The sequence below is a fragment of the Sceloporus undulatus genome, chromosome 5 (genome assembly GCF_019175285.1).
Source record: "Sceloporus undulatus isolate JIND9_A2432 ecotype Alabama chromosome 5, SceUnd_v1.1, whole genome shotgun sequence".
Lineage (NCBI taxonomy): Eukaryota > Metazoa > Chordata > Lepidosauria > Squamata > Phrynosomatidae > Sceloporus > Sceloporus undulatus.
In genome coordinates, this window is record NC_056526.1 from 33,731,133 (window position 1) to 33,746,301 (window position 15,169).

General features: G+C 39.7%; 1 protein-coding gene across 7 annotated transcripts in view; it reads left to right on the plus strand.

The window, feature by feature from the left end:
• Positions 1-15,169, plus strand: part of CYTH4 (cytohesin 4) — a 101,672-nt gene that overhangs the window by 71,284 nt on the left and 15,219 nt on the right. For 5 of the 7 annotated variants that reach the window (XM_042468539.1, XM_042468541.1, XM_042468537.1 and 2 more), the window contains exons 2-8: positions 1,799-1,881; positions 2,543-2,607; positions 6,117-6,183; positions 9,927-10,045; positions 10,979-11,059; positions 11,816-11,928; positions 12,980-13,128. In XM_042468539.1, coding sequence (XP_042324473.1) covers positions 6,121-6,183; positions 9,927-10,045; positions 10,979-11,059; positions 11,816-11,928; positions 12,980-13,128 — 525 coding nt within the window. In that variant the 5' untranslated portion in view covers positions 1,799-1,881; positions 2,543-2,607; positions 6,117-6,120. The remainder of the gene's footprint in view (positions 1-1,798; positions 1,882-2,542; positions 2,608-6,116; positions 6,184-9,926; positions 10,046-10,978; positions 11,060-11,815; positions 11,929-12,979; positions 13,129-15,169) is intronic. The other 2 variants (XM_042468542.1, XM_042468543.1) reach the window with 1 other exon arrangement.

A 15,169-nucleotide genomic window follows, 5' to 3' on the forward strand; every position in this document is an offset into this window, starting at 1 on the left:
TACTGAAGAGAAAAGACATACAATTGAGCACTAAAGTCAGAATCATTCAGCCATTGTATTCCCAATTACCCTGTATGGATGTGAGATCTGGACAGTGAAGGAAACAGACAGAAAGAAAATCAATTCATTTGAAATGTGGTGCTGGAGAAAAGTACTTAGGATACCATGAACAGCCAAGAAAACAAACAAATAGGTTCTTGAACAGAACAGGACTCTCCTTGAAAGCAAAGATGATCAAGTTGAGATTATCATACTTTGGCCACATAATGAGAAGGCATGGATCACTAGAAAAAACAATAATGCTAGGAAAGGTAGAGGGTAGAAGAAAAAGAAGAAGACCACAAACCAAATGGATATTCAATGAGGGGGGTTGTGGGCAAGGGCTTGCAGGATCTGGGCAAGGCAGTGGAGGATAGGGATTCTTGGAGATGTCTCATCCACATGGTCACCATGAGTTGGAACTGACTTGAGGGCAGCTAACAACAACAACAACAACAACAACAACAACAAGAAAAGTCATGGCAGTTAAAATAGTGCCAAACTGCTTTTAATTCTGCAGTGTGGATACATCCCTAGCCTCTACTGAAAGGAGAGGAAAAATAGCAATCTAAGGGCTATTTTCTCAGAAGGGCCCTCATGGGACTTTTCTTTCTTTGTATTGAATGTGAACTTTCAATTGTTTATGCATGATTTTTCCCCCAACAGACCTTTCACCGAATGGGATTTCATCCATTTATGAGACAATTTGGAATTAAATTATTTGATATCAAGTCTACTGTCCCCTCCTCATACACTTTCTTCAGAATATTTTTTAGCTAAAGCAGCTCTCCCAAAGCTAGTGCCCTCTTGATGTCTTTGATTTGAATTCCCATCACCCAAATATCATTGCTCATTCTTACAGGACTGATGGAAGTTGTAACCAAACACATTTGGAAGACACCAGTTAGGGAAATTTGACCTAAAGAAAGCAGTGCACACAGCAAGGAAATTTCTCAACTATTTTGGCAGTGTCCTTACAGTAATCTTAGAAATCATATTACTTTGCTTCACATTCTCCTCTTCAGAATGCCAGTGTTTATATTCATAGAATTACTGAGCTGGAAGGAACTTTGAAGTCAACCAGCTCTGTCCTCTGATTTTATGGCAATTTTTTGCCCTCTTTTCTCTCACAATCTCTCACTTGCATTTACCGTTGGCCCTCTGTATTCACTGGGGCCCATTCCAGACCCCTCCATGGTTAGCATTGGATTCACAACATGCATGTGATCACATTGGTGGGGCCACATGCATGCACCACTGTTAACAATACACATGCTAGTATGGTCAGGGATTCTGAGAACTGAAGTTCAAAACATCTGGAGTGTGAAAGGCTGAGAAAAGAACCAGTGTGGTGTTGTGGTTGCAGTGTTGGACTAATACTGCAGAAGATGAAGCTTCAAATCCACACTCATCCATAGAAACATATCAAGGGACTTTCAGTAAGTCACACTCTCCGAGTCTTAGAGGAAGGCAATGGCAAACCTTTTCTGAATATGAAGTCGAAGGCTTTCATGGCCGGCATCCATATTTTCTTGTGGGTTTTTCGGGCCATGTGACCATGTTCTAGAAAATTTTCTTCCTGATTTTTCACCAGCATCTGTGGCTGGCATCTTCATAGAATGCTTGCCTGGAAAAAAGTGGATGTATGTATGTGTGTGTGTATGTATATATCACTAGTCATAGTCCAATGCTCAATCCACTATACCACTTTGACTCTCATATTCTTTCATAGAGTTCTAAAAAGTTGGCTTTGTTTCAGGGTCATCTGATTTGAGTGTGGCTGAGAAGACTGAGCTACAGGCCATCAAGAATCATAAGAAAGAGCTACTGGAGGACATCCAGGTAAGAACTAGCCCATGCCTATAGCAAGGGAAAAGCTTTGCCAGAATTAGGACTATATATGAGAATGGTCCACAAGGCAAAATTTGCTACCCACAGCACACTAAAAATGCATGCAACATCATAATGGCTTTGCTTCTGGGAGGGTAGAAAGATCCACACCTTGTTAGAAGACTTGTATTCAACCATCTCTACTTCAGGGATGGGAAATGTGTAGCCTTCCACAGATGTTTGGACTTAAACTCCCATTAGCTCTAGCCACCATAGCTCCTGGTGAAGGATGATGGGAGTTGTAGCCTGACTATGCTTGGAAGGCCACATGCTGTCCTTAGGCTTGGGGTTACTGAAAAATATCTTTCTGCCACTTCTTCCAAACATGTGAAATAAATAAAACACATGCCTTAGTCCACATTGGCCTGATTTTTGGCATTAATGTGGTCTAAATGCTTTGACCACTTTGCTAACACTCACCTATTTACTTATTTAACCATATAAGTTCCTTTCAAAATGACTTAAAGGGTGTCTGCAGCATCTGTTTTAAAGACATACAGCATATTTGCTTTTTCCTACCCACAGAGCTTCTGCACTGAATGATGTGAGAGAGTCCAATGTATACATGCTTCTCTCTCTGCATCCTTCATGCTCTCTTTTCTCACACTTACAGAGGTTAAAAGATGAAATTGCTGAAGTATTTGAAGAAATCGATCGTTTTCAGCAAGCACAAACAAGGTGAGGAAAAACCACTGTGGATGAAAAGAAGCCATGGCTTGGAAAAGTTACTTTTTGGAGTATGGGTCCCAGAACTCCCCACACAACACAGCCACTGGCCATGCTGGATGGTTGATTCTGGATTCATAGCACAAAAAACAACTTTTGCAAGCTCTGATGAGAAATAGGAAAGCAGAGAAGGTCCACATATAGTCCTGTCTTCCTTTGTAGCAGTGGTGATAAAATTTGGACTACCAAGCTCCTCATGATAGCCACAGAGCCACAACCTCTGGCAAAATATGCTGGGAAATAGCAGTGGCTGTGTTCATCACCACTCCTTTAAAGACTAAGCTATGCTGCCCCCAAGTATTTCATATTGTTAACATTGAAGTAAGATTCCACTGCTAGCCCATTTGGATTCTGTATATGGAATGGAAAGAGGTCCCACCTTGTCCAATGCTTCAGGCTACAAAATGTGTTCTGCCAACTCTGCATAAGTGCCATTGAGGTGTAGAGGCATCTAGAAATCCAGGTAATAATAATAATAATAATAATAATAATAATAATAATAATAATAATAAATTTTAGTTATTTACCACCTTTCCAACAGATCAAAGCGGTTTACAAAAATGCATAAACAATTACATGAACAATTAAATAACACATAAACAACTATAAATTCATCCCTTTACCTTAACTAAATACAGTTAAATTATTCAAAATACAGTTAACATAAAAAAAACACAATTCAATTAATTCAAATGGACTGGGCCTTGCCCTTGCTCCCTCCAAAGGGGCAACCCCTCTGCCGGCGGTGAGCCCGCCGCAGCAGGCACCCAGCCTACGTATGTTCCATTGAGACCACTGGAGAAATATTTAGCATATAGCTGCAGCTAATAAATGAGCTTGTAATAAATCCCTCCAGAAGACAGATATAGAGTTGGAAGAGACCTCAAGGGCCATCAAGTGCTTTCAACTCTTCTGTTATGGAGAAATCACTAGCAACATCTTACAGTTACGTTTACAGGCCATGACTGCACTCCTTTGCCCAGTTACGTGGATGTTAGCTCAATTAAGCTCAATGCTGATTACTTCTGACTGCAAACATTACAATACATTTGCTAGAATCCTATTGGTGACAAATTCTAAATTATGGCAATCTGTGCCCTCTTTTTTTGGGGGGGGGGGATATTGAGAAACCTCATTCCTCTTTCCCTGGATCCATTTAGGCACAATATTGTTGCTTCTCCTGGACATGGCAACATTCCAGAGGCTGACAGTTTCTAAGGGAGGAAGTATAAAGCTGCATGTTCAGTCTTATACTCCATACACCTCCATGCTGGATCTCAGTGACTGAGTTTCGACAAAAATGTCTCCATGCACCTAGACTGCAAGTTTTCGGGTTTTTTAAAATTACAAATGCAAACTATTTTGAAAAACAGGGCTAGCATTTAAACTACTAAGATGAAGTAGGAGCTCTCTGAAGGTGCATCTACAGTACACTGTAGAAATAATGCAGTTTGACACCACTTTAAATGCTGTAGCTCCATCCTATGGTTTCTTGGGATTTGTAGTTTTACAAGGTTTTTAGCTGCTGCCAAAGAGTGCTTGTGTCTCACAAAACTACAGATTCTGGGATTCCGTAGGATGAAGCCATGGCACTTAAATGAGTGTCAACCTGCATTATTTCTACAGTGTATATGTAGCCCAATAAAAAGAAGGGTGTATGCAGCCTATGGCCTGATTTAAATGGGCCTTTGCGCCGCCCCTGTCATGTGCTAGGGGTTGGTCGAGGATGTAGCGTCCATACCGGCATCACACCTAGCACGTGATGGGGGTGTCAAAATGGCGGCGCCCTGTACACATGGGTGCCGCCATTTTGATGTGACGGACGCATAGCATATGCACGTCCCGGCGCCTTTGTGATGCCACTAGTGTGCCATTGGCGCCTTAAGGCATCACAAAGGTGTCACAAGGAGAACCCACTTTTTGTGGGTTCTTTTTGTTCCGTGACGGAGCCATGCGGTTTGTCCACTGTGGCTCCCACATGGAGCAAACCCGGGCGGCAGGAGACCGCCCTTTTTGGGTGGTCTGTATGCCGCCTATGTTTGATTATTTTCCTCATTCTCTTGTTTTCTTTTCAGTAATCCATCACAAAGAGTAACAAAATCAAAAGCTTCATTATGACCTCACCCACTAGTCAAAGAAAGAAGGGCCTGTTCAATTACCCTTCAGTTTAGGCAGAAGATCCCATTGCTCCTGCTCTAATAATAGTAATAATTATATATATATTTTTAAAAAGTCCCAAAGCTTTGCTCTCTTTCATTATCCTTCCACTATTTTCTTGCACTGCTTAAAGAAGGGATTAAAAGCTTTCTGATCTAAACTATTCATGCTTGCCATGAATATTTTAGAACAAGTCCTAGGAGAGGGGATTTTCTCTGTGCGCACCTAGAGCCCTTGGAGTGGTCACCAAAATCTGAGGGAAAGTGACTGGAAGTGGGGAGCAACCAGTTCAGTCAAGACCATTAAGATGACCACCCCAAGAAGCAGATCCTGGAGATCAGGGGTATGGCCAACACTATCATGAGAAAAGGTGAGATAGCTGATTTTAGGCAACATGAAATTGCAGCAAATAGTTGGTTATTTACTTGGCTATTATCTTTATTTTATTTTTTTTCCAGGTTGGGTGAAGATGCACTAATGGCATTTTCTGCCTCATATGACAAAATAATCTGGCTGCCTTGGAGTTTTGTGTATCTTTATTTGGATGGGGGTGACTTTTGTTGCTCTACCTTAGACAACAAAATGTCTTGGTCAGGCCCTGGTCTGGAAACAGTAGTGATAAGATTTTTGGACAACGGAGCTGGGTACTGCTTGCTCTATATACCCTAAGTAAACCTATCACTCTTCACTCTGGCACTGCCAGGATTGAAATCACATTTTGTACCCACTATAATTTAGAACAGTGTTTCCCAAACTTTGGTTCTCCAGATGTTTTGGACTTCAGCTCTCAGAATTCCCAATTGTTGGCCAAACTGGCTAGGGCTTCTGGGAACAGAAATCCAAAAACATCTGGAGGATTAAGGTTTGGGAAACACTGATCTAGAGGGTGAGGTTGGGCACTATCTTGGACTTCACCTTAGGCAGAGGATATACATCACAAGTTAACAAAGCAGTGGTTTCCATGGAAGTCATTTGTTTTGATAGGATTCACTTTTATCTGTGGTTTCATGTTTCCATGTTAAGTCCAAGAATGTATCCCCCATGGATATGGGGGTCATACTGTATTCTGCTGGTGCACAAAATAATGCCAAGATCACACATTTTTAAATAAATCTGAGGGAAAACACTCGAGGTTAGCAAAAATACAACAAAACACTGAATATGGGAGAATGAAGAAGTAGATCTATCTGTAATCAAAATGAGGAACTTTTGGAATATCATCCAGGGAGAACCCAGGAAAGAAAGATGGAGGATCATTCTTTGCCAGTCTCTTTTGTATTCAGTCCTCATATTTATATTTTCAGCAAAATGATCCAGAGGGACAAAGATCTATGCATTGGACGGAAGAAATTTAACATGGATCCTACTAAGGTAAGTGCAGGTCTCTGTGAACTTTGTATTCCATGTGTGGAAATGTGTTATTAAATTCCAGGATGCTAATCTCATATTTAATTTAAAAAGGACCTGCTCTAGCATTTCAGATTACAAAGCATGATCTCTTTCCTTCTGTTACTTTTAAAGAATACAGAATACATAGGCTGGCATAAGATATATTATTGTTAACTCCTAAACCCAATTAAACTCCTGGAGGATATTTAGTTGACCATGACAGCCGTAGAGGCACCCCTCATGCCCCCCACCCAAAAAAAAGGTTGTGGTAAAATAAACCTGTTCTGCTCATTTCTGTTCCCAATTAATTGTTAGAGGTTTGTCCCCCTCCAGGAATTTACTTTTTTCTCCCTCACAAAGAAATTCGGTGAAATCGAGTATTCAGCAATTTCTCTGTCCACAAACATGGTAAAGAATTTCAAGCAGTCATTGATGCATAACTCACTTATGAAAGCATACAGGCAATACAGAAAGAATACTTTGGACATATCATGTGTTATGATTTGAAACCTTGGTCAGATTTTTGTTTCACATTGGAGGTTATACCTGCCAATGAGCAGAGTCCAATTCTTCATCTTCCCTGCATCATCCCATCATTCTACTTTTTTATATATGTTGCATAGTTGGAGACACACTGCCTCCCTCAAAACAGTCCAAATGGTTTGCATCGAGACTGACCTCTAGATTGAAACTGAGCTGAAAAATACCTGTTTTGAATCTGTTTCAATCTGTTCAAATAAGCCCAGTTTGCCTTGAATTTATGTTTTTAACTGAAGCAGCAATATATAGTCTTACTAGCCATCACATAGTTTTTGTTTCCCCAAACATGGTCAGGAAGAACAAAAAACTGGGGACAACCAACCCAAAATAACAAGAGTGGAAACATTACCTTGAGGACTTTTTCTTCAGCCACCCCTGCACCGTGGAACAACCTTTCAGAAGACATTTATATTAGTCTTTAATAAAGGACTGGGCAACAGGTAGGGGTTTGGGGTACATTGTCACAAGGCTATGGAACTCCAGAGGACTGCACATACACACCCCTCTTTATACTAGTTTTTCAATACACACTTGTACAAGCCTTTCTTCAAATCAAGGAATGACAAGAAGTCTGTCAACTTCCTGGTTTGAAGAACGTCTGAAGGAAGAGAAGGCAAGGGGACCCAAATCGACCAAAATGTAATACAAGCAGACAAACACACATGCACATACATACACCAAAGGCTTAGGAGACCTTTTAGGAAAAGAAATGACTGTTCTGACCCCTTCAGTTATGGGAAACATGGGGATTCTTGGGCCCCTGCAGATATAAGCTTGCGGCTGCCTTGCCTACTCCTTATTGTCAATGTCAACAACAAGAGCAACAACAACAAAGAGCGGAGTGAAAAGGCAAAGTAAGACATGCTATTTCACCTTTCTCCTCTCTCTCCTTGGTGTTCTTGACAGTATGGTCCTTAATTGAAAAGTGCAAACAGTAACTTTAAGTGAGGTCCAAACATAAAATCCATCCTGAACAGAAGAGAATTGAACTACCCTTATCTCTTTTTCCTTGGTGTAATTATATCCACACATTATACCAACTGTACCATGTCTACACTGCACTTCCTGTTCAAAGATTTCTTTCTAATACTTAATTACTCCCTCAGTCCCTTTTGCTATCAACATTGCAATCAAAAGCCAAAGCACAGTGATTAAAAACTAGCTAAACTTCAGTGGTGCAGCAGTTACAATGGGGAAAGTTATGCTCTACAATGATAAGGTTCAACCTCCAGAACTTGCAAATATATATTTATTTATACAACCTTGGAATGGACAATGTCTGCACTGGCTGGTGGATTCTAGGAGATTCTGAGAATTGTAGACTGGAAAAGTATCTCTTCCAGGCTCTGTAATTTCTGCTCCTAATTATGTCATTTATAATGTGTGTGGCTGCCACTGCTGCACTCTCTGCAAGGTCTGCCTACCATGCCATTTGGAATTCTGCAGCTGGAATTTAATTGCATTTTCCCTCTTTATGCAAAGAGATGGAACACTTACATCACACCCATGGAGCTCCAAATGATAGTTCCAATAGAGCAGAGGAGGACTGTGGAGGGTGAGGGGGGAAGCTTTTGCACCTGAATCGCTGAGCCATCACCTCCTCTTTCACACAAAAGAGTGCCAACAAGCTCTGTATGATGTTCACTGTGTTCACACCGTTCTTTAAGGCTCTGGTACAGAGTGACATAAACTGGGGTGTGTGTGTGTGTGTGTGTGTGTGTGTGTGTTGACGTGGAACTCAATCAAACACAGAAGGAAGGAACATATTCTAGGCAATCTATTATGAATAATTACTTGTCTACTGAGCATGAGAATGGGGAACATGGGCTAGTTAAAGAAGGATGTATGTGGTGGGTATAAAAAGACCAGCTCTTAGGAGGATCCTGCCTTTCAGAATCTGCTGGACCTTAGCTATCTTGGTCAATTAAAATTGCATTAGTCATTACCCAGATGTTTGTGTCATCACCACCAGTTTTGTTTTGTTAATGCTTTAATGCTTTTTACTTTTAAAAAAGGTTTTCATTATGCTGTTTTAATTTATGTTTTCATATTTGTAATTAATGTTTTAGTTTTATCTTTTAAATTATTGTAAACTGCCTTGAATCCCATTTTAGGGAAAAGATGGGAGATAAATCCCATAAACAAACAAACAAGCAAATAAAGGGCAGTGTTAACATTGTACTTTTCATATATGAATTCATTCTGAATCACCCTGAACTGTGTCTATTGTCATTATTGTTATTGTTACTTTATTTATATCTCACTTTCCCCCCAAAATTGGGACTTAAAGTGGCTTATGATTTAAAAGAACTATACAATTAAAGGCTTAACTTTTACTTAGTTAAGCAAAAACATGCAAGAGTGAGGCTGGATAGCTGAACCTTTAAGATTATATTCCATGTGTCTGATGCTATAAAGTGCATTGCTGTTGTTCTTAATGCCATCAGGCCAGCCTTGTTTCATGGTGACCCTGTGGATGAGACATCTCCAAGCCCCCCCCCCCCCAATCATTCACTGCTCTGCTTAGGTCTTGTAAATCCAGACCTGTGACCTCCCTAATTGAGTGTATTCATATAGTATATGGTCTTCCTCTCTTTCTTCATCCATCCACCTTTCCTAGCATCACTGTCTTTTCTAACGAGTCACGTGGCCAACGTACTCAATTTGAACATCTTGGCTTCCAGGGAGATTTAAGTCTTGATCAGTTTGAGGATCTATTTGTTTGTCTTTTTGCCTGTCTACAGTATCCTCAGCACTTTTCTCCAGCACCACATCTCAAATGAATTCATTTTCTTCTTATCCATTTTCTTCACTCTCACATCTGTTCATAGTGATGGAGAATATAATGGACTGTACAATTCTACCTAATGCTCTGTTGTATATCTTTACTCTTCATGACCTTTTCTAGTTCTTTCATAGCTGCCCTTCCCATTCCTAATCTTCTTCTGATTTCTTGACTGCAGTCTCCATTCTGATCATGTTTGATCCAAGATATGGGAACTCTTTATTTTGAGTGCATTACATGCATTGTAATCCATGAAAGGTCAAGCTATAGCATCAGGAGTTATCTTTAAATAGTCACACTGTGTGAGCATGGGCAAACTCTGTTACTGTTCCCCCGCCACCATGAAATCAGTACCTTACTTCAGGATCACTCGTGATGTGACTCAACTTTTCTCAAACAGGGTATTCAGTATTTAACTGAGCACAAGGTGCTGTCTTCAAATGTGCAAGAAATTGCCAAATTTCTTTACAAAGGAGAAGGGCTGAATAAAACAGCCATTGGAGATTACCTGGGACAAAGGTAAGTAGACTGGCTTCTTTCACTCAATAAATGTATCTCTGTCTGATTCTGGTTTTCAGGCAATGGGAAAGTGTAGGAATTGGGTTGAGGATGGGGAAGAAATTGGTTTAATTTATATTTTAACAGGAGGAATGGAATATGTGGGAAAAGATTTAAAATTATTTCAAGTGTTGAAAAATCCTGACAAGAAGAATCCTGGATGGATTAGAATCTTTGTAAGTTTAGGATTTATTCTGTGCAAAATTTGTATGTAGTTGTTTTACACAGAAAATAGAGTTTCTCTGTGCAGGCAAGAGCAGTCTTAAGCACACAAAAATACTATGCAAAAATATTTTCTGCACAGAAAAAGCTGTAACTGAGGACTAAATTAGAAGAAGACTGGGAACCTGTTGTAAAATATTGGAAAAAGATGTGGAAAAATAAACTATATATCTACTGTATATAGATTGAAGAAGTTTATAGATTATATATGATTGAAGGCAATCTGAAGTCAAAATATGGTTAGAAAGTAAGATACTTCAGTCTGAAAAGAAAGATAGTATAATTGCATTAAAGAAATAGAATATGACTAGAGAAGAGGATTAAGTTAAGGGAGAAAGATCTTGGTCATATATATTAAAAATTTCATTAGTATGTGTTTATCCAAATTTTGGTTAGTTTGTACCAATTCGCTGGTACCAAAAAGTATCAGTTAGACTATGGAGGAATTAAGAGATATGACTGAAACTTTCATTTAAGCAGAAATGCTATATTTTGAATTTTATTTTATTTATATAATTGTTCAACATTTGTATAGGATATTGAACAGGTATAATTATTTGTTTCAATAAAAATATATTTTAAAAAAACAGATGTACAGATTTACCCACTCTTAGTTTAGAATAAGTGTAAAGATCTTCTTCTTTTTTACCCTCTAACTGTCCATTTTACCAGAGATCCAATGAACCTACAGATTCTGCAGGCCTTTGTAGAATGCCACCAATTTGCTAATCTCAACCTTGTGCAAGCACTAAGGTAAGCAAGTTCTAAAACAAGCCACAAAAAACAGTAGCCAACACTATAAACTGGAGGCCAGTTGCCTCTTGGCCCTCCACATCTCTCTTTGCATAGAAATTCTGTCTAGGTTTGGCTGAGCCAGATAGTAGAGTACCAACATGTAGATGCACCTATTATGACCTCATTGCTATTTTTCTGTGTGTTCATGTGAATGTGAGAACAAATTTTGTTTACTGTGCCTTATTATGCAATTTAGTCACTAAGTATATTGAGTCAAGGGAGATTATCACACTATCCTTTTCCATCCTTCTGTCCTGACCTCAGCACAGGATGAAAACAGGATGGATTTTATTGCATGCCTCTGGGCCCGAGTTGGAGGCATTCTGTACCCAATCATGGCATCTCACACCTGATCCAGACTTCTCCCATACTTTGCAAAGAACTGGAAAGTCCCATTCTTTCAAAACGTGCACAGCTCTCCACATGGAGATCAATCAAACTGCACAAAATGACTCCATGTAGGATCCTGATTATTTCTTAACTGGGCCTAAGAGCTTCCACTTCTTATTATGACGGATTCTATTCTATTCTATTTCTCGGGAATCTGGGGATCATGTGGTTCATTAGTCACCAGCTGTGTGTTTTAAAGAATAAAGATTTCTAGGAACAGTACATTTTTCTACTTTTTGTGAAGAGTGACGACTCTCCCATTCAAGGAGAAAGGCTTATGGGGTTTGGATGAATCTGATGTTGTGGTTTGGCTTCATTTCACAGGCAGTTCCTGTGGAGTTTCCGTTTGCCTGGTGAAGCACAAAAGATTGACCGTATGATGGAGGCCTTTGCCAGCTGGTATTGCCAGTGCAATCCTGGTGTATTCCAGTCAACAGGTAGCTGCTGGAGAGGGTGTAGGGAAACATTTACAGTATTTGGAATACTATGCACTGTATATTTTTTGTCATAGATATGCACATTTTGGTGTGCACTTTTTCCTAATATGTGTGCTGTGTGTGTTGTGTGCCTTCAGATCATTTCCAACTTATGGAGATATTAAGGTGAATATACAGTATGCATTTTTGAACTCAGTTTTGATGAGAACAGCATCACAAAATTCTATGAAGTGTGACTGCCAAAGGTTAAATGCATCTCATCTCAAGTATTTTGTTTCAGAAGGGTGAATTCTTGCACTGCTATTAGGGTCCCAAAAATCATGGAAAAACATTGATTATATCTACCATTGCTCAAGGGTGGCTGGTGGGTTCACCAGCGCCAGTGGGGAATCTACTGTTGTTCTTCTTGCACTTGCTCCACGATGAACAAGAGCTCTCCTGTTGCCAAACTAAAGTCCAATATTAGCAGAGCTCCCATTTACCTGAGCTACCCTTGCCATCAGCCCCTTTGGGTGAATCTACACTGTACAAATAATGCCACTTTAGGTGCCGTAACTCCATCCTATGGAATCCTGGGATTTGTAGTTGTACAATTTGTAGTTGTGCCAAAGAGAACTGGTGCTTCACAAAACTACAAAACCCAGGGTTCTGTAGGATGGAGCCATGGCCATTAAAGTGGTGTCAAACTTCATCATTTCTACATTGTAGATACATCCTTAGTTACTACTTAAAGCTCCAATCAATTCCTGGCAGCTACAATCTTTTTTTCAAAATTGCCCTTGAAATTAAATCAATTTCCAGTTGCAATCGGAGGGGGGAAAGTAGTATCCTGTCCAGCTCCCCCACAATTACCTGGGACTCAACTGAACTTTCTGGGCACCGTTAAAGATTGGAAAAAATTGTCTCCTTGATCCACCAAGATATGAGGGCTCTAGAAGACCTCGAGGAACAAAATGTTGATTTGGTCTTCCTTAACATTAGAACCATCCTGCCTAATAAGTTCTTCCTAGAAACCAGACACTTACTCATTTCCTTCTCTCCTATTTGACAGATACCTGCTATATTCTCTCTTTCTCAATCATAATGTTGAACACCAGTCTACACAATCCCAATGTCAAAGAGAAGCCCCCCTTTGAGAGGTTTGTGTCCATGAACAGAGGCATCAATAATGGAGGAGACATTCCCGAACACCTCCTGAGGGTAGGATAGTTACTTGCTTTTTCTCTTCATATTTCTCATCCCAAAATAAAGTAAAGGTGTATCAGTATGGAACTCCCTAGCTAAACAGATTTGTTTGATTTTGTAAAATGAAGGAAAAGAAAGCTGTAAACCAGGTTGCAGAATATGTGGCTCATTGAACATATGTGTCATATGTGTCCCCTACATCTGTTTTTTTACTCTGGAACCCCGAAGAATTTTTTTTTTTTTTTGGCAAAAACTCTCACTGGAATCCTGTATGACCTTTCATGTTATGTAACTTTTTGCATACCTAGCTACATAGCAGAAGCACCAAGAAACCCCTTTATTAAATTGTGAAATTGCATAACATGATGCTGACAAGAGTGATTGATTCATATTGGTATTTGATGCATACCAGGACTGATGCAGTGTGGATTGGGACTAATGCACGTCCCATTGTGCATTAGTCCCATTGTTTATCGATCACTTTGCCAGCTCTGCTACATAGTACAGTGGACCCTTGTTTTACACAGGGGATCTGTCCTGAACCCCCATGCGCATAAAGCAAATTCCATGCATGCTCCAGCCCCATTTAGATGAATGGGGTGTACTCCCATGTGCAGCACTGCACATGAATCACGGGCACACATGCCATTCATTTAAATGAGGCTTCCTGTCCACGTGACCTCAAGTCTGTGTATGGGAATGTATGGGCTGTAATGTAATAGCAGCCCTCTACTGGATATGGATGATACAAAACTGTCTAGTTCTAATTCATGCAGAGTTAAGCTGAATTATGAAGACATCAGATCCCAATAGGATTCTGGTTGTTGTTTTTAAATTCAGAATGGTCTTTATGGCATGTGAAGGCCATTTTCACTATGTTAGGCTCTATGAGCTGATTCAGGGTGGGGAAAGAACTTTTTGGAAACTGGAAGTGAGAGCAGGAAGTGAAAGGAGGTCACTTCCTTTTGTTGTTATATTTAAAAAGTCCTCTCTTGGGCCTAAAATGGCCAAAAATGCTTAACACAGTAAAAATATCCACATGTCCCCTAGAAGGCATTTGGGAGCAAATTTCTTTTTGTAATTTTTGGCAGGATTAGTGGTGGAGGTTGCATCCCTCCAAGGTTTCCTGGGAGGCTAGTGTAGGGAAATGCACTCCCCTAGCCTTCTGCAATTGCTTATTCACATGGAAACTTTCCAAAAGGCATCACAAAGTTTGATGGGCTCCCAGAACATTCAAAATTCTAAAATATCAATATTCCTAAACAGATTCTTGCTTCAGGGAGAGGTTATGGCTCATCTGATTCACACAATCACAAGCATTTCCAGAAAGAATTTTAAAACTACTTTCAAATTCTACATCAGTAATAAAAAAATCTCTCAAGTCACTTCAGGTGTCTCTATAATTTTGGACAGAAACCAGTGAATTGCCCTTTGTTTGAAAAGATGGACTTCTTTGCAGCTGCAATTCAAAGGAAGTTGCAGGAGCATTACAAAACATGTGACCTCATATTCCAGTAGCCCCAGTGTCATTACTTTTACTGGATAAGAAATCAGAAAAAGCCCTTACCAGTGAGTCTGATGTGCTTTCAATTCTTCCAGCATTTCAAGAGGACTTTTGGTTGGTTCAAGCACTAATTAATTAAAGCAAGCCCTCATACTGATTGTAGAATGAATTATGAAAACTAAAAGAGATTTGCATATGTTCTTGGTTTTACACAATTTACTTGAAGATCAAAAATCAGCTTTGATGTAATGGGGAGAAAAGAAAAATGAATGGGAGGAGGAAATGGGTTCATGGCAGGACAGAAAGCCATTAGGAGAGATACTGTGGATGATGCTGAAATTGTAAATGCATCTACGTTAGACTTTTTTCTCTGGAAGAACCAGCTTTTGTCACTTTCTAAAGAAAACCCAATGATGGCATTGACAAACTGTGTTTTTTGTGTTGACCCATTGTTATTTTTCAGGTCTGAATTCAGTCTAATGTTGTTTTTAAGAAAATCCATTGTAGTTCTAGCCTGTCCAGTTCAAGCTGACAAAGCACCAGTTAGGAGAT